At 39.2% G+C, this 19,634-nt stretch overlaps 1 protein-coding gene across 2 annotated transcripts in view; it reads left to right on the top strand.

Annotated features, from left to right (window-relative positions):
- Positions 1-643: 643 nt before the first annotated feature.
- LOC144666947 (uncharacterized) overlaps positions 644-19,634 on the top strand; it is a 29,960-nt gene continuing 10,969 nt past the window's right edge. Inside the window, exons 1-16 of one of the 2 annotated variants that reach the window (XM_078528387.1) lie at positions 644-1,139; positions 2,802-2,973; positions 3,608-3,845; positions 4,262-4,456; positions 5,095-5,199; positions 5,570-5,674; positions 6,208-6,376; positions 6,491-6,621; positions 9,566-9,673; positions 11,740-11,780; positions 12,678-12,843; positions 14,025-14,179; positions 15,236-15,362; positions 16,334-16,534; positions 18,176-18,357; positions 18,485-18,809. In XM_078528387.1, coding sequence (XP_078384513.1) covers positions 914-1,139; positions 2,802-2,973; positions 3,608-3,845; positions 4,262-4,456; positions 5,095-5,199; positions 5,570-5,674; positions 6,208-6,376; positions 6,491-6,621; positions 9,566-9,673; positions 11,740-11,780; positions 12,678-12,843; positions 14,025-14,179; positions 15,236-15,362; positions 16,334-16,534; positions 18,176-18,357; positions 18,485-18,809 — 2,646 coding nt within the window. In that variant the 5' untranslated portion in view covers positions 644-913. Of the gene's footprint in view, positions 1,140-2,801; positions 2,974-3,607; positions 3,846-4,261; positions 4,560-5,094; positions 5,200-5,569; positions 5,675-6,207; positions 6,377-6,490; positions 6,622-9,565; positions 9,674-11,739; positions 11,781-12,677; positions 12,844-14,024; positions 14,180-15,235; positions 15,363-16,333; positions 16,535-18,175; positions 18,358-18,484; positions 18,810-19,634 lie in introns of those variants that run through there. The other variant, XM_078528388.1, reaches the window with a different exon arrangement.

A 19,634-nucleotide genomic window follows, 5' to 3' on the forward strand; every position in this document is an offset into this window, starting at 1 on the left:
AAGGTTGTCGTTTGTCGCGATTTTATTAGCATGTTGTCGCTACTTTTTGGGCCATGTCGCTTGTCGGAATTTACCCTGGCAGGGCCTCTATAAAGCTTTATGTTAAAAGCACTGGAAGGCGACTAGTTTCTGTAAGTTGTTTCAGTATGTGGTCGCCTACAAGGGTCAATTATCGCAAACGACCAGCTCTAGTCTATACGACCATTTTTTTTTCGATTCCCAAGGCGGTTGTTTGCGAGTGCCCCGATTGTATTTCCTGATGTCCTACGGTCACCTTCTGACTAGCCTTGATTGCACTTGAAAACTGCTCACATACACAAACACGGCATGTCACGCAATCGGACTGTTGGCAAAATCAGGTTGTGCTTATTCTTAATAATTCAAGAGAAGCGATTCATTCCCCCTCGCTCGTTCATTTGCATTTTAGTTGTATTTCAAAGTGCTTCCGGTCTGAATTAATTTGTTAACATTGCTTTTTCCTTGATTGGAAATGCAATGAGGCAGACAATTCATCGAAATTGTCATGCCGTGACTTGTAAATAAAAAAATGATGTAATACTAAAATTAACCAATCACATATCGGACGGCTATCTTGGGGAATCCCCGCGTGTCCATGTTCAATTTCTAGGAAATCGATTGGCATAAGCATTTTTTACGGCACTTTTAAACGCTGTTGAAGCATTTTCGACATTTTACATCGTCAACTGATTTCGGTGGTGCGTTGTGAACCCGGAGAAGCAAATATTCCTTGTGTTGTAGTGAAAATTTGTAGAGAATATTTTATGTTATCAGTCGCTTACTGATACCGGAAGTATAGCAAACTGTCGTTACTAATAATATTTCTCGTTCGTTTGCAAAGACATCGTTTTGGCAGAACTTGTGATTATACAAACACCACTGAGTGTCTATAGCAATGGATCTACTGGGTATACGAGTTGTTCGTGGACGAGACTGGAAATGGATGAACCAAGATGGCGGCGAAGGATGTGTAGGAACAGTGGTTCAAATCGGTCAAGACAGGAAATCACCTTTCACCGAACAGCTTGTATGGGTTCAGTGGGATTGCGGAACAAAGGCAAACTACAGAGCTGGAGTCGAAGGGAAACAAGATCTTCGTGTGTTTGATAGTACAGATCAAGGTGAATTAGTTTTAAAATAATACTTATTTCTCTGTCGTGACCAAAACTCGTCGCCGAAAAGAAGTAAAAAATATACAAAACCCCGAAACGAAACGAAATGAGACGAAACCACCGAATCGAAACGAAACGAAACGGTTAGCTTTCACTCAGGTTTGCATGCGATTAGCTTTCCTTTGTTGGTTAGGTTTTGTTTCGTTTCCAGTTGTAGTACGTGGCAAATAAAATGCACTACAAGCATTTATTGCAGTGCAGACAAAACACTGAAAATTATTGTTTATTTATGAAATATCTGCTGATGTCTTATTTTAATGGTGATACAACCTATAGCTAGCCAAGATACTTTCGAACAGCTTGCTATATCAGCACAATTTATAGACTATGATTATATGTAAATACGAGCCAAGCAAGCTCTGTAATCTGAATACTATCCCGCTATGCTTTCGACAGTATTTGAATATCATTTGTGACTGTTTGTCATGCGGAAGCAAATTTTTTAACCGCCATATATGCTTTCGCATTTAAATCTATGTTGCCGTGTACTTATTCACTCTATCCTGTCCTGTTCGTGCGTGTTTGCACGTTAGGACCGGTAAATAAATGCAGAAAGTCGAATTAACACGATTTCATGATGTGACAACTTTTATTTACTCGTGTAGATGAGAAAAGTTGGTCTTTTTTTGTGGCAAATATATATGCTTTCAGCCTTTGTGTGACAAAAGAGTTGTCACATACGAAAATTGCTCGTGTAGAAGATTTGTCATATAAAATGTGACAAGTCAGCATATGTGGTCCCCAAACTCCTGCTGGCCACTGTGCGTGTATCTCTATGCGTATCTCTGCCATCCAAGGGCATTGCTGGTGCACTTAACTTTGGACTGCTGACAAATAATTGTTATGTCATCTTCATGAACAAATATATTTGTCACATAAAAATTTACACAAAAATTTCCCTTGTAAACCCGCCTTAACTCGCGCTTATGCATACAACCTGCTACTGGTAACGCTGTAACAAGCACTGAAGAAACATTTTAGACCTCGATTTAAAAAAATCTATGCATTATGGAAAACATTCTTTACGATATTTCGGGCCTTATCTATGAAAAAAACTAGACTACAGTGATAGAGAGAAACCTAATGTCGCGAGTTTTAAAAACAGTATTGGGAGAAAAGACCTCACACGTCTTATACAAACTGAGTGTAAATGTGACATATGCAGCTAGCCGATATACATTTTTAAATTTTTAATTTTTAATTCTTAACTGCAATTTTTATCTTTCACCTACTTTTATTATAAAATTTTATATTCTATTGTCATTTATTTTTTTATTCATTTATTTATCTATGTAGTACGATTCTTTTTTTCTTCTTCTTAGAATTTAAGTGTAAATATTTTAACTTTAAATAGCTTAGATATATAATAATGTAAATAGTGTCCACAATTAGTTTTTTTAAGCTAAATACCTCAGACACTGTAATAAAGTATTTCATTTCATTTCATTCATTCATTTCATTTCATTTCAATTCAAGTATTTCACTGTGACACGGTGACATTAAAACTGCAGGCCCCGCTCCTATAAAAAAATAACCAGATATAACAAGCCTTTTTGAATCTGATTAATAATATAGCATTGACGTCTAAAGTGCTTTGCCTGTCTTTTCCAGGGGTGAGGCATGTGCATATTCGTTGTGATGGATGTGATCAAGGTCCTCTCGTGGGTTTCCGCTGGCACTGCTTAAACTGTCCAAATTATGATCTTTGTACCATGTGTTACATGGCAGATGTCCATGATATGGATCATGCTTTTGAACGTATCGACAAGAGTCGCGGGAAAGGGTAAGTTTTTAAGATAATAAAATTATTTGCCTTTACTGTGCATTACTCGTTAATAACCCTTGCCATGTCCACTAGGGGTATTTACTACCGAACTAGGCTTATTCAGTAGACTCCACGAAGGTAATCTGTCTTTATTCTCTCTCTTGCATTCGCGTAACAAGAGCCGTGCAAAAGTTACTCTCTACTCGAAAGGAAAAGGATCTTTGTATTTTTATACTAAAAATGGTAAATTCTAATACAATGTTAAATCAACCATGAAGTCAACCAGAGTCCCTTAAAGACGCAACAACACTTAATTTATGAGTTTCCAATGGCAGTGACAGTGTCAACGTTTTCGAAAAGCCCTTCTTTAAAATTTTCCTTTAATAAAATGAAACTTTAGTTGTAATACCACAGATGTTTTATTTGACTCCTTTGGTAAACAACACATGTACTTATAAGTAAGGAGGGATTGTCACTGTGTAACATGACAACAAAATGATTTGTCCAAAACATATAATTTATAAATAGAACTCCTACTGATCTTGTTGTTTTTGTCTTTGTTGGCAAAAACTTGTTGATGTTAGTAAACGCAATTTCAGTTGTGCGATTGTCTTCATTTGCGATATAACTATGCTTGGGGTAAATATTATAGCGTTGCTGTTGGAACAAGACAAGGGTCCATTAAACTTGAAGCGCGAGGGATGTTTAAGGGAGCCAAGGTGGTCAGAGGACCAGATTGGGAGTGGAAAGGAACAGATGAAGGCCCTGAAATGGAAGGCGAAGTTACTGAGATCACAGGCTGGAGTGACGATTCCAAGAATGACGCTGTTCGCGTGACGTGGAAGAAAGGACCGAAAGGGAATCTTTATAGACTTGGAACAAATGGAAAAGTACGTTTATCTCTTGAATTTAATTGTCTTACTTACATTTCTGTTGCGATACAACTAAAACTGCAAATATGCAACTAACAAGCTAATTAATGTGTAACTTCTGTTTGATTTTGTGAAGAATGCAGAAACATTAGGTTTCACAATCAGACAAATGCAGTAAGGCAAAAAAGATCGAACTTCGGAAAAAAATACCCCTTGAAAGCCAACTCCATTTAATTTCCGTTCATAGCAAATGGACTCCTGTTCAAATTTTTAGTGTCTAAAGGTTCGAATAAGGCGAAACCTAAATCGTTTTTGCCCAAACAAAATCACGACCAACAAAGATTTTTCCTTTTCTTTCTTATCTGCGTGATTTTAGTAAAAACTTGTTGGCTAAGATAACGTATTCGTTACCTAATTACCATTCTTCCAACAAGGTTGATCTCAAGTGTACCGAGCCTGCATTCGGGGGATTTTACTACAGAGATCACCTATCCCCTCTGAAAGTGGAGTTTAAAAAGTCTCAAAGTGGATTCACAACTGGTGACAAAGTATGTGTGCAGCAGCTGACAAAAGAAAAGCTCCAGGAGCTATCCGCTGGTCATGGAGGGTGGAACGCAGACATGGAGAAGGTCCGTTTGCTCGTGGTTGTTGTTATTGTCGTTGTTGTTGTTGTCAATTAGGCAAAAAAGGATAAAAAAAGGAAAGGAGAACAGGCATTTACAACATGAAAAGGTGAAGGCAAAACAAGGCTTATTTTAATGCAGACACTCTCTTATGGTTAGCCTATAAGTCTGTTGCGGAAATCATCTTTTGAGGCTGGATATCTCCTGCAAATCTGACTGAGATAAATTAATTCATGACAAATGAAAGCATTCAAGGAGTATGAAGAATATGGTGATGTAAGCAGCCGCAAGGAATTCCACGGATCAATATCAGTGCTTATTCTTGAAGCCTTGCTTTGGACTATGTGAGAAATGGATTTGCATTGGGGAGGAACTGGTTTCTTTCAACAGCATTCTCTTACTGTATAAGTAGCGATGTCTTGATCTGATGCAAATTCAATGTATTCAAATGTGAGCCGAAGCAAGAAATTTAGAGTCTGTGAGATTGGTACTGCGGTGGCCCGAATTAAAGTGGCATAAAAGAAAAATATACTTATGATCCGTAGTTAGAACTTTGGATCCGTAGCTAGAGCTCACACCTAAAGACAACTTAACAGTTCATTTTAGTTAAAGAAACCTTTGTATTTCATTTCTTATGTATACAGTTTATTGGGAAAGTTGGTGTCGTACAAGATTTCACTGCAAATGGTGATGTCATTGTGGAATACCCCGACAGAAGATGGCGTTACAATCCAGCGGTGTTAACAAAGGTTGAGTAAACCTTTGCACGTAGTTGTCGATAGTTGAAACATTTCAATTGTTATATTCTTATTATTAGCTTTTTCAAACACAGCCCATTTAATTTGTTGGAAAGCAACAAAGGCTTTTTTCCCGCTAATTTTTAATTACAGTTTCATAGTGTACAAAGTTTGAAAATGTTGGACGAACAATGACGAACGAATGGTTACTGATATAACATATTAATGTGGAGTCGATGCAAGTCTTTAGGTTAAGCCAAGGATAGTGAAGAGAAATGCACAAGTAGCAATACATTTTACGATTTTTACGGATTAAAAGATAATAGCTGGTAATCATTGCACAGATGTTAGAAAAAATAGTTTAATTCTGTTTCTAACACAGATGCAAGAATTTAAGCGTGGTGATGATGTCATAATCAAAAGTGACAAGAATTTGGTTAAAGAACTCCAAGAGGGTCATGGAGGCTGGAATGAAGCAATGATCTCAGTAAGCTTTCACGACGATTTTTGCTATTTTGTTTGTCTGTCTGTTTGCTTGTGATTGTTTCTCTCTTTTCAACGCGAGAAAGCACACACAAACTACATTAACTTAAAAGCGTAAGCGTATACGTGTCATTTGGCAAACTACGCTTGTCAACAACGACTTTTCCATAATATACTTACCGACGTTCTCTTGGATCATTTTTGTTTCAAAGATAAATTATACAGTGTATGCAGTTAAAAAAAGTTTGCAAATTAAGGGCAGGTAAAAATGTTTAATCATCGTGGCACTCTTACCTGATTTATCACTCATCAGAGCATTGAGGTCGTCTCCTGCCAGCTCAACTCCGAACGATGTTTTAATGCCGCCAATAAACCCCAACTACGTTTATGAACTCCCCCTGTTGTAGTCAGCCCACACATAACCCTTACGAAGTTGTATAAGCCCAAGACTAAATTCTAATTCTCCTCTCTTCCTTTCGCGAGCATTATAAGTAAGAGTCCTTATGAGCTATCTGGCAATCTATCTTTCATTTCCAGATCCTTGGTCGCACTGGTAAGGTGCTTGAGGTCGATGGTAGCGGTGACCTTGTTGTATCTGTGGAAGGCGACAAATGGATGATGAATCCAGCTGCTGTGACATATGTCACTGAACCAGAACCCGGTCAGAGCCCGGGGAGCGATGATGCAAGCGGTGAAGATCCATTAGGTAAAGAACCTCATTAAAAATAATAATAAAGTGAAGTATCGTTTTCTATTAACCGTTTGACAGTTTTTAAAACTATTTACTGTTTTTTTCTTCACTTTTTTTTTCTTTCCACAGGTTTATTCGGTCTCTTCAGAGATCTTTTTTTACATCGTGCCATGCAACAAGGAAGACTTAGTCTGGTGAATGCTGCTAAAACAAACCAACTCTCAAGAGTCAGAGAAATCCTCGATGCTCAGCCAGAAGCGGTATTTTTTATATCTAATTAACGACAAATACTGTTTCTATGAGCAGTGCTTTAAAATCATGTACTCAAGTAAATTTTAAAACACCAAAGCGACAATAAGTGAACAATGACATGACACTGATTTTGGAACAAGAAAAAATGATTATAAATTGCGCTTAATAATGCACGAATGGCCAGTTCCGGCTACGACTTCAAGAATTTTAAAGGACCACAGGAATTTATTATTTTTAAACGGTCGGTAGAAACCGGGATAAGTCCCGGTAAGTATGGGCTACTTGGGTCGAGGCTTATCCTTTTTTTCGACTTTTTTTGCTTGTTTACAAGCAAAAAGTAAAATCTGAACCGGAAGGGATCGCATTCTTGTTAACTCTCAAGGGACTGTTTTAATTTCTCAAGGGAATACTTTCCGCTGTGGGTGATCAAAGCGCGTGACTTGTAAAGTGTCACTCTATAGTTGTGCTTCAGCACTTCCGTTCTTGTAGAAAAAACGTGACTTGTCAAATTTACAAACATTATATAACAATCAAAAACGTGAGTAGCCCAAATCTTACGTCACATAACCAATTAAGAATGTAAGGGGTTCAGCGCTCGAAGGCAGCGAAGTTTAAAACGATTAAGAACGCAATTTGTCATGGTACAAGTCTTTAGGCGCTAATATTAATTTAACCTAAAACGATTAACAACGCAAATTTGTACTCGTACAAGTCTTTCACACACTAAACCGTTGCTAATAGTTAACCAAAGGGAACTCATTTCGTGACAATTGATTATTTCTGCTGAGTTGCACAATTTAGAATTGCAACATCATCTAGCGAAGCGCACTATTACTAAAAATAGATTTCGCCGCATGATACCCCCCGCGTGAGTCGGACAACAATTTTAGTTTCGGCAAAGGCTTTGAATGGAGGGGACGCATTCTTGACAAAAAAAAAGGGCGAGAAAGGCACAATTTGAGGCCTAGATTCTCGAAAGGATCGAAAAATGATAGATTCCAAACATTTTTGCTTTAGTAAGTGAAAAACAGATTGAAGGTATCCAAAAAATGGCCCAGGCAATGAAACCTTGATTCCCACTGCAAATTATTCAGGCTGCCGAGAAATTTAAGCGGCGGATAGCGAATTACTATCGAATTATATAATTGCAAAGGATAGCACTTGTATGTTCGCTTCATTTAGGCCCCGGAAAGATCGTCGGTTGCAAGAAATTCAGAATTCTTCCCGAATTTGACGGCACTGATCGCCGGCCATCCGATCTCATTTCGACACATGATAGATAGAGGGCGAAAATATTATGCTATTCAAACGCCTTTCTAATGGAATTGACGGCAGGGTTTGATTTTAATAATTTAAATTTATCCCCATTACTATTACAGACTGCAGCTACAGCTGCCGAGCTCGATCAGTCTATATTAAATACGCGACAATTGTGTAACGAAATTGACCTCTTTAAATATTCGGGTTAGGCAAGGAGACCGATCGGACGAGCGTTTCTTTGTGTAATTTTGTGGTGGCATAAATATGAGGTTAGCTCTGTTGTGTTGCAAAATGTGCCACTAAGAACAGTGTAAACGTTTTGCATTTCTCATAAAAATAAATGTTTTCTTTCAGCAAATCCCGGCAGCAAATCGGGCCTTTATAATCCATTCAATAACTGAGAGTAAAACATTTTACACATTTATTGAATAATCGCTCTGTTTGACACACCTTTTGTTTCAAACCACGGTTTAAGCTTTTTACGTTGCACCGGTAAGGCTTTCTCTCGAATTCCGAGCCAATCTGGCCATGGTTTTGTGCCTGGGTTTTGTGAAACTGAATCGCTAAATATGCCTCCGAAGTGCCCGCCAACCATACATTGTTCTTACAGAGAGCGGTTTGTTTGTCTGACTCACGCCGGGGGTCAAATTCTGTGACGTCATTAGTGCGCTTCGCTAATTGCAACATCATTAAATGTGTTAAGTGATATTTAAAAGTGTTTTTGTAGCCTGATGTGAAATTACTTCCAGTGGAAGCAGTAAGGGACGGACCATAATTTTCTTGGGAGGGGGGGGGGGGGATGAAAAATGTTCGTCTGCAAACTTTTTTTTTAGTTTATGCACCTCTGCAAACATTTTTTTTTTCGAAATTCTTACTATTTTTTATTATTCATATCGTTTTTGCAAACAATTTATTTTGTCTTTCCAGTCCCTGCAAACAATTTTTTTCAATATTTTTCATCCCCCCCCCCCAAAAAAAAAATAATGGCCGTCCCTAAAGGCTAAACGTTTCTTCTGTTCAGAAGTTAATGCATCGTCATTAGAAAAGTAAACAGCAACGGTTTTACTGGAAATGTAGTCGTTAGAAATGGCATGTGTAGCCGTAAGGTAAATAATAACGCGAGGAGAAGCGGCTTTTGGTAATATTCAAACGAAAATTTACTTCTCAATGTGGGGTTAAGATTGCTTGACGAGACAAAAGGTAACTCTGCCGTGCGTAACCTAACCTGCGATCAGGCGTTATTTTTCTCACTCAACGGAAAAATGAGCCTTCCCTGAGCCTTCCCTCCGCCTTTTTAACCAAGCCAAAGTATATGAGTCGCAAAGCACCCAGCCGTCGCGACTGACAAATACAGCATTTCCTCCGCGAAAATAAAAAAAAGAATGCTTGAATCGAAAGACGTTTGAATTCTTCCATGATATGTTCGAACAACAATGACCAGCATAAACCTTCTACTCATACTAACTGCATGCAAAAAAAGTCGATATCTCGAAGAGATCTTTGATTTTATCTTTATGCTTGTTACTTCACGTGTCACGTCTTAACGCATAGATTGAACTTAGCCGCGACAAAGACGCTTTAAAAACGCACTGTTCTTGTAATAGACCTCTAATATAATAATCGATTCTTCAAAACGACAGCAGGATAGAACATAGTAAATTTCTACATTAATATTGTTGTTTAACTTTACAGATCGACGAATTGGAGGATGGCCATACAGCACTTCATACAGCTTGTCACCAAGGACACTGTGATGTTATAAGAGAGTTACTAGACAGAGGAGCGAGTAGAAACACGCTGGTAACTAGTTTTTAATTTTGTTGTATAATGATTTAAAAGTATTGCTGGTTTTCACTGTCACGCAATCAAAAAATAAATTCGAACCATTCAACTACAGAAGCTATGAATTTCAAATATTATAGACGATAAATAGATAAACAATTTCTCCAAGGTTCAGTTCTGTGCGGTGTACCGTTCGCGGGTTATTTGCCGAACCTTTCCACGCAAATTTATAAAGCTTAGTATGGAGATGCCATAACTGTGTCCTTCCGAGGGACACAAATATGGCCGCCGTGATGTCAGAGAAACCATCTGGAACTCAATTCGGTTTACAACAGCGGCAATCTTCGGCTCATGAGCTAGTACAGTTTCACATAAACACCACCGTATTATATCTGAAATGTTCAATCTGCTGAAAAAGGAAAGGAAAGGCCTTGTTTTCAAACAAAACAGCTTTGTCACGGCACTCAGCTTGATGTCACATACGACGGAAAACTCAAATATTCATAATGCTCTGTTTAAAAAACGAATGACACTATCGATCTGGAAATTTGCAAAAAGACATATTTTTAGTTTATCTTACGTCTAATGACAACGAAAATTTAGTAGGCCTAGTGAATTGTGATTTCAGAATTTTATGACGTAACATGAAAACCAAGAATTAGCAAGAAAAGAAGGCATGCTACAAATGACGTTGTAGAGTGTATTACACGGCCTCTTTCCTCTCTCACTGTAACCAGTAAATTCCCAAGGTGCAAAGTCTATTTGAAAGTAACTGATTTCCGTGAAAAACAATTTTCACAAGTAAATAAAACCCATTTTCATATGAAGCTTAAGAAATTTGGAAAAATGAGTGCAAAACTCTAAATATCAAATCGGTCACATTTTTCCTTGGTGTACACTCTTTATATATGTGCGAGGCGTGGTGGCCTAATGGTTAGCGAGCTGGACTCCGAGTCGAACGGCCCGGGTGCAAGCCCTGGCCTGGACACTGCATTGTGTTCTTCGGCAATACACTTTACATAGTGACTCTCTCCACCCAGGTATATAAATGGGTACTGGCGAAGTTTCTGCTGCGGATAACCCTGCGATGGACTAGCATCCCATCCAGGGGGAGTAGAAATACTCCTAGTCGCTTAATGCTACGGAAACCGGGATAGGCTCCGGCTGTATGGGCCACTTGGTTCGGACACAGACTTTACCTTTTACGTTTTTACATTTTTTTTAAGGTGGCCCGATCCTATTTATTTACGTGATGGTTGAATTTTTGAGTCGCGCTTTTTGGCAAGAAATATTTCGCCGATTTCTTCGAATTTTTGCATCCTGAATAGAAAATGTTCGAATTAACGGAAAATGGTATTCGTTTCTCAGTCGGAATAAAATCTTTTGAGATTTGAACATATTTTCAAAACATATTTTTTACAAAATATGTCTATAACTTAAAAACCCGATGACAGGGTTTTTCAAAACTTTAGCTAATAAGCCTCAGAGCTCTCAAGTTTTGTATCTCTAAGTTTCATGACAATCCAGACCATGCAAAGCATTCATGTCAACTGCGGCACAAATAGCGGAGCAGTGCAGCCAAGCTATCGGTCATTTGAAAGTATTATGCTTTCCAAAACCTTATCAAAAAGAAAGAGAGTAATCAGAAACCTACAGCAAATACAAGCAGCGCAACAAGAAGGACAATTTTTATGATGCATGCAAAGTAAAATTAAATATTTTATATTCATCTCAACTAGCACATATTCGTACGTTTATTTTCGAAAAAAAGTCTTAGCATGGCAAAAAACAACATTTTACGGGGAATTGAATGTGAAATAAGCGCGATATCGCACGCACGCGTGACCGCTCGCAAGATCACTCTATTTTCCTCTTGAAACTGTGGAATTTCGCTCTCCGTTTTTTAGAAAAATTCCCGACAAATTCTCAAGTTATCTGAAAGTTGCCTTGCGTTGCGTTTCAGGTTACGTCATTGTCATGGTCTAAACTTCCATCGACCATAGCTCTCACCCAATGAGCATGTGATAATGCGCTTAGTTATTGTAAAATAATACTTAACAGTGGTTTGTATTTTGAACATGCAGGACCTACAGGGATATACAGCTATACACCATTCCACTTACGCGTGAGTTTGTTACACACTAAAAAGCAATTTTTGCTTACGTAGCAGTTCAGTGTAACGCCTTGTAAACCTCATACTAACCTCTTTGCAAAACTCCTTTAAATGTATGACTTCTCATAATTATGTGGAACCAGGTACCCTTAAGGAGCCTCTCAACAGTTTTCAGCAATTTCCGTCCTTTCCAGCTCTCGTACTTTGATTGGTTAGCGCTACAAGCATTCATCAGTTACCACTACAAAAATGGTATCAAGCAAATGCCCAATCATTGATAAACATATGCGGTTATTTTCTTGACATCACTGATAACCACAGCAACGGTTTAACCTTTTTAACCTGTTTTCGCTTTTAGTGCTTATAACTTACAAACGACTCCGATGACCCCCCCCCCCCCTCCCCCCCCCCCATCTTTTATTGAATAATGATCAGCATGTTAAGGTACAACTTTTTTGCAAAGTTAAAATCATTTCTCCGGAGCGGTTTAAAAGCCACCTTAAATTTTCGATTTTTTTTTATGTTTTATTTTTTAGTCGAGGGCTCGGGAGATAGGAATACCGTTCCTCGCGCTTTTAAAATAAATGTATTTGCTTTTCCCCAGCTTTTATGTCGTGGCTCACAACTGTTCATTATTTCGTTAACGTTGTATATAAGGGAATAAGGTTTAAAAATTAAGTGCCTGAAATTCATTTAAACCCACAATTCATCTTGCTACCAATCACCAGTGTGGCTTTATAAACTTTGTGGAGGATCGTTAACAGCGATAAACGCCAAGGTCATGGGTTCAAATCCCGTGGAAGCCCGAATTTCCTTTTTACGTTTTTATGCTTCTCAAGTATTATTAAAAAAAGGCCGCTGCAACATATTCATTTTTTTTTTACTAATGACCGCGTCTGTTTAATTCAGGGACCAAAGCGGTGAAGCACTGAAGCTTTTACTAGAGAAAGGTTTCAACCCAAATGTACAGCATGGCAACAATGGAAGTACGGCATTGCATTTGGCAGTGAAAAGAGATAATGAAATGGCCGTACGGATCCTAACACAGTGCCCCGAGTGTGATGTTAATCTACAGGTTTGTTGGCGCTTACAACGTCAGAGTCCAATGAATGCTTACACGGCATTTGTATAGCTCAGTGCTAGGCAAGAGCGTCCGACTGGTGGACGGAAAACCATAGGTTCGAGGCCTGTGCCGGTGCATCTTCGAAACCGTGTAAAAAAATCATTTTGGTAGCCTGTCTGTAAGCCAACCTTTTCGCACCAAGTGGTGACTCTCAATAATTCTACCATGATAATTATATACAATTTTTCCAACAGCGCCCAACCGGCATCAGGGAGGCCATGGGTTCGATTCCCGTCGGGGACTCAGATTTTTTCGTTGTCCCACGCTCGTGACATAATAAACATTTCATCTTCATCGTTTATCGCCGAGCTTAAAATTTACCATCTTTATTATTTATTACCGCATAATTATAATGGTAAACCGTGTTTGGCTGATCTGACCTATCAAAGAATATGTGAACGAGTCGTTGGAAAATTTCGCGAAATGGAATGTTAGGCCTGAATTAAGCTTCATTACTATTGATAGTTTAACAAAACTATAAGAATTCGTTTTCCTCTTATATTTTAACCAGCTGAAGCCTCAAAATGATACGTAAAAATAAATTCAGTAATGACCTACAGTGCCGCCCGCCGTATCAAAGAAAGAGAGGAAAGCGCAGTTGGCAAATTGTTGCAGAGAGGACGTAGAATTAACTCGACAACTCGATCCCTGTCTCACAGTTGTTGAACTTTGAATGACCAGTTGAAACGAATCAAATTGAATCAGTTTTTTTATGCGTCTGTCCTGTTATTGATGATCAATTACGTCATAACATTTTCAAAGTGTTGTAGATCCACGAGCCGTTAATATTCACGCTCACCGCTCATTTTTAGGTCTGAATCCTCAATGAACATCCTCATCTTTTTGCCCTCAGATTGCAATGGTATCTTAAGTTTAACTGATAAATTTTAATTACTTCCTCATTGAAGACTTATAGTTTTGTGGTATAGTTTTCGCCTCATCAAGAATGCAGCGCTAAATCAGTGTTGAAAAGTTTGACAAAACGTTCGCTGATTGCGTCAGCAACGAGTTTCATGCGTCTGTACTCTTATTGACAAAGGTCAATAAAAAATTAGCCAATCAGCGCGCGAGTATTCGTTCAGTTATTGTAAAAATGAGAACGGTCCTTAATAACGCTGGTCGACTGTTTTCAGGATGAAGCTGGCGATACCCCCCTCCATGATGCCATCTCTGCGAGGAAGCATAGCATGGTGGATATGCTATTAGATAACCCAAGGCTTTCTTTGACAGTATCCAATCAAAGAGGGTTCAATTATCTTCAGCACGCCATCCTTAAAGGAAACAAACAGTAAGTTAGAGACCATTGTTTAAGACGCTATTACGAAAAAGGAATAACCATAGATTATAACCAGTCTATGGTCATGTGAATGTAAAATGCAATTATAAAGCACTCACAAAAAAATGACCAAGCTAGATGTAGGAAAAGAATGATTGGCGCCCATACAGCAGACTTAGGACTAAGCATAGGGGGGGGGGGGGGGGGGGTAAATTACACCACGTAAATAAATTAAATAATAATAAATAATAATAATAATAATAATAATAATAATAAATAGGAATTTACAGTTTCATATCCACGTAGTGGTTCTTCATCCACTGTTTCCAGATCGAATTGAAAATTAGAAGTGTTGTTTTTTGTGGAGGGAGGAAAAACCGGAGAACCCGGAGAAAAACCCTCGAATGAAGGACGAGAACCAACAACAAACTCAACCCAAGTATGACGCCGGGTACTAAAATCGGTTACATTGGTGCAAAGCGTGCGCCGTCATCACTGCATCACTTCCATCCCTGCTACCCCATTACCAGATGGAAATGATGTAAAATCAACTTCTCTTAGTTCCTTGTCCCTGGGTGGGGGATAGGGCCGGACGTTAATGTTCTCCATCGGTCCCTATTATTGGCCACAGCTGCTGCTGCGGCCAACGATGTTAGTCCCAGCTCAGCGCGTTCCTTTTTCACCGTTCTCCGCCATGTTTCCCTTGGCCGTCGACCTCTACTTCTTTTCCCGCTCGGTGCCCAGGTTAATGCCACATGAAGGTTTCGGCGGAGCTCACCTGCTCTACACAACTTTGAAAGTAGATGACACTCATAGCTTTGCCTAACCTACTCCGGATGTCCTGTTCGGCGCCACCCAAGTTGTTAACAATGGCCCCTAGATAAACAGAGCTGTCTGTATCCTTGTGAAATCAACTTAAGCATAATAAAATAAATTCCATTCCTGCAAGCACTTTTAATTGCGTTGTTGTATTGCGTTGTTGTATTGCGTTTTGATTATATTTTTTGCCATTGGACTTATTACATGCTTTAAACATACATCTCTATTATTGTGTGTTCTGCTTTATAGAGCTGTGGAAAAGCTTCTTGTAAAAGCTGGAGATGTCTTGAATGTTACCAAAAGTGATGGGTTTACAACACTTCATATTGCAGCAATCAATGATCACCGTGAAATAGCCAAACTGCTCTTGAAGCAGGTAAACCTCACTACTTTACACGTTTTTTTTCGAACATTCTTTAAAATATAATAACGAATATGTATATGTCGCCTGCTTTTACTTTCCGTTGTAAAAGTACTGATTGAGGTGAAGAAAAGTATTGAAAAGTATTGAGGTGTTGTTTTTCCCGTGACTATTAAAAACAACCGGCTAGTTGCGAGCCCCAAGATTGCCCAAGAACAAAACTAATAATTTTCTTACCAAAAAGGGAGATTGGGAAATTAAAACTATAAAAACTACAGTTGAACATCTCTAATACAAACACCGAAGGGACAGAGCAAAGTGTTAGAGAGGTGTACATATTACAGAGGTCACCACTATGACGTCACTTTCGTTTGACTTCGTTGACAGCTTAAGGTATTTAGTAACTCGAAATATTCTGTAACGCAATGCTGTAGGTAAAACATTACCACTAAGCACAAATCCGAAAACGTCTAAGATGAAAAAGCGTTGCGTTGTTGTTTCTGTAACTAATAACAGGGAATTGCATTACGAGCACAAAATACTACCGCCTGATCACCGGAGTGTCCGTGATAAAGAGGTTAAGTTTATATAAATTTGTTCCAGGGGCCGAGATTTAGTGTCCGTTGTCCGTATAAGAGAGGGTCCGTATTATAGAATTTTTTTCTAAAGAAAATATATGAAAATTTTGTTGGGACAGGGAGATCCGTAATAGAGAGGTGGTCGTATTAGAGAGGTGTCCGTACGGAGAGGTTCGACTGTATATACAAATAGTTGTCTAAAATCATAAGTAGTTCACTTTCATATTTGAGCATACCTCTGTACGCTTTAGGATTAGAACAAATAAAAGCAACTTTTCTTTTTCTGACTCTCTATATACCATACAGCAGTAATCACTGTCTCGTGTTGTGGTAAATCAGTGTGACATCGTGCCCTTCCACGTTTTCATAATTCTCTACTTATAAAATATCAAACTTTTCGTCCAACAGCCGGGATGTGAGGTCGATGCGCTGACAACTGATAATACGTCAGTACTTCATTTAGCTGCAAATAAAGGTTACTCCGCCATGGTTGAAATCCTCCTGGATCACGGAGCGCATGTAAATGTTGTGGACAATGACGGAGATACACCGCTACATATCGCCCTGGCCAAGGAGTCCTTTCTACAAACAGATATGACGAGTGAAATGGTAAAAAGGCAGTGCTTAACAAAACAAAGCACAATACTTTTTGAATCCAAGTATACGAACGCAGCTGGAAAGTTAGAGATAAAGCTAACATGCTACCCTGGGTGCCAGAAGTTTTTCTTGCACGTTTTCTGGTGTCGGTCATGTCTCTATTTTGACTCGCGCGAAAAGCCTCTGGAACAGAGCGCTATTCTTTGATAGCGCCGAACCAATGACAAGCCTGTTTATATCAGCTTATTCCAGAATCTGGACTAGAAAACTAATTGGCTTCTTATAGTCTCCAATGGGTCTTCTAATCTAACCAACGCTGGGATTGGTGTATAAATAATATAGCGAACACTGCGTGAAAGACGCCTGTTAAATGTCTTGAGGTTTTCGTAGTAAGTGCCGCCGAAATGGGGGACTCCGAAGATTTAGAGATTGCGAAAACGGTCGGCAAAGATCTGGAGGAAGCTGCTTTGCGCTACCCGCAAAATAAACCGTCTGTTCTGCAGGCTAATGGTGTTGATAATCTAAGCGCCGAGCAATTAGCTGTAATTTCAAATTTTATTCGCCGGAAGGATGTTTTGTCGATCTAGTCTCCCCGCCAGGGCGCCGGTTAGTGAACTCTGTCGACGAACCACTTTTTGATTCGTTTACCTGGCGAGCTGGTACAGCGCTTTGAACGCGTACTCATATTAAGCTTCTACTTTCCAGCGGGCAAGATTCTCTTTGTAACAATCCTTTAAAGTTGCTATTTCTTTTACTGTAGCTTCGAATTTTTTTATTCGTCGGTAGCACTTCTTGCAAAGAACACGCAGCCCTACAGACAGATTGTGCATTTTCCGAAACAAGCTAAGGCTGTAATACCCGCCATTGCACACAACACTAGTTTCTTCACATAAACGACACGACAACGAAGACTTTGAATTAGAAACCTTTATTCACAGGAGTTGTTTTAACTCCCGCGAACGCCAACAACAAATACCGCCACTTGACACCTCGTTATATCTTCACGTGCCAGTGCATGTGATTAAAGTGGGAGTTGTTCACTGTGCATGTGTTTGGTTTAAATGTAATACGAGAGAAAAAAGATCAAAGCTCGACGAGAACGGTAAATCAAACCACTCTGCGCCAGAGGTTTTCTCTTGCAGCTTCGCCACTCGTGGCGACGGCCTTCGGCCGCCGAAGTATCCATCGCGCGCGAAGAAAAAATCCTCTAGTATCCAGGTTACTAACATGCCTCATACGATAGCAATTACAATAAACGGGACGCAACGCGAGCAAAGGTGAGGAAATGATGTCAGGGTGGGAAAGCGTAGAAAACGTGTGTGACTGAGTCGCGATTGATTTTTTTGTTTTGGTTTTACTTCTGGTTGGTTGATAAGGTAGCGAGAGTTTTTAAACCAGTCACTAAAACCAAAGGAACTGATGCGAATGACACTCAAAGCCGCTCAAGTAACAGTATAGCTGGGGTCGCCCACTACCTCTCGGCACGAGACTTGAGATTAATTGGTTCTTAAAGCAATAGATAACAGGTCACAGCAATGCGCCTAGCCCTAGAAAACAATAGAGGTAATGTTTACAATGAGTGAAAGAGGTTCCAACTGGTAGTGGCTAATTGTGTAGTTCCCTAAAACACGAAATTTTCACTTCCTCTTTCAGCCTGCTCTTCAGTTGCTGTTAGGTGTACACGGAGACAGTCGTACCTACGCTGCCGTTTCTCGATGCTTGTTAAGTTATGGAGCTGACGTGCGCAAGTTGAACGAAAAAGGAGAATCACCACTAGACAGGTGTCGCGGTTCTGAAGTTGAACATCTCATTCGAGAGATCGCAGCTTTTGGCGGGTATAAAAACGAGATTGTGTTTTCATGGTGTCGTTTTCAGCTTCATAAATGTCAGTTTGGTTTTGCATATTACTTTACATAGAATTGCTTTTTAGGTTCAGTCACATTTTACATTTTTTAATTGCAGTAAATCGCAAAATAGGAAAGTTCCAAGTTTTGGGGACACAAAACAGCCCCAAGACAAAGAAGAATTGAACGGTGTACCTACCTCTGCTACGGAAGAAGAAGGAACACATAACGTTGTGGAAGGTCACGGAACAAGTGCAAGTGAAGCCGGCGATGGACAAGAGGATGTAAATAAAGTCTCCGACGACATCAGGAACCAAAATCAACCTGGGCAGTTGGCAAACGATCTGGAAAATCAGGAAGAGACAGAAGAACAAGGAAATGAAGAAGTGTCAGGGGACGAGAACCTCGTAGACAATTCTATGGAAACGGACACTTCGTACCAGGTAATCTGGGGAAAGAATCAAACAGCTAAATACCATACACTGTTAGAAATCGTAGCACGTACAGAAATCAATCTGTGGTAAAAATTTTATCGTCTATCTGAATCAAATCCACCTTTTAAAGTTGTATGCTTTAACAATGCTAAGAAAATATTTGTGTATTTGAAAAGAGTTAAATGATTTTGTAACGTTCATAGATATATTTTTAATTAATAATCAACCTCGTCCGAAAACCCAGATTTCTTTTTTTTCGCCCGTCTCCAAGAAAAGGAGTAGAGAGTTACTCTGACGTCTAAAGTCATTAACAATCGATCGACTGTGACCTTGGGCGGATCATTTGTTCAAGTATCTTTTAACTCCCTTTTCTTTGAGACTTCATGGTCTTCATGCGATCTATGTAAAAAAATGCCATAGGTGTTTAGCGGAATATGACATAGATTTTCGATGATTGTTAAAATGTTTTTATAGAAGTAAAAAAGGGATTGAGAGTTAGTGTATTTGACATAATTGACAATTGGCTTATGAGCTCGAGATTTCTTGGAGGTCAAAGAAATTGAGGGCGAATAATCTAACTCATTTTCCTTCGCGCTGACTGATTTATCATTTGAAACGTTTAGCCTGTGAACAGGGGGAATGGAGAAAAGGGTAGAAGGGGAAGGGAGAAGGGCATATATTATGGTGTTGGAAAATTGAGATGTAAAGACGTCAACAATCCAGTGATTTGACGAATCAGAGGTTACACAAGGATCTCGTGCACGGCGGGTGCTTGGAACGGCGGCAAAAAACTTTTGTCCGCAGGATCCCCGTTTTTATTCCTCCCCCAGGCCC

The sequence above is a fragment of the Oculina patagonica genome, chromosome 9 (genome assembly GCF_052425735.1).
Source record: "Oculina patagonica isolate OP01 chromosome 9, crgOcupat, whole genome shotgun sequence".
In the NCBI taxonomy this organism is placed as follows: domain Eukaryota; kingdom Metazoa; phylum Cnidaria; class Anthozoa; order Scleractinia; family Oculinidae; genus Oculina; species Oculina patagonica.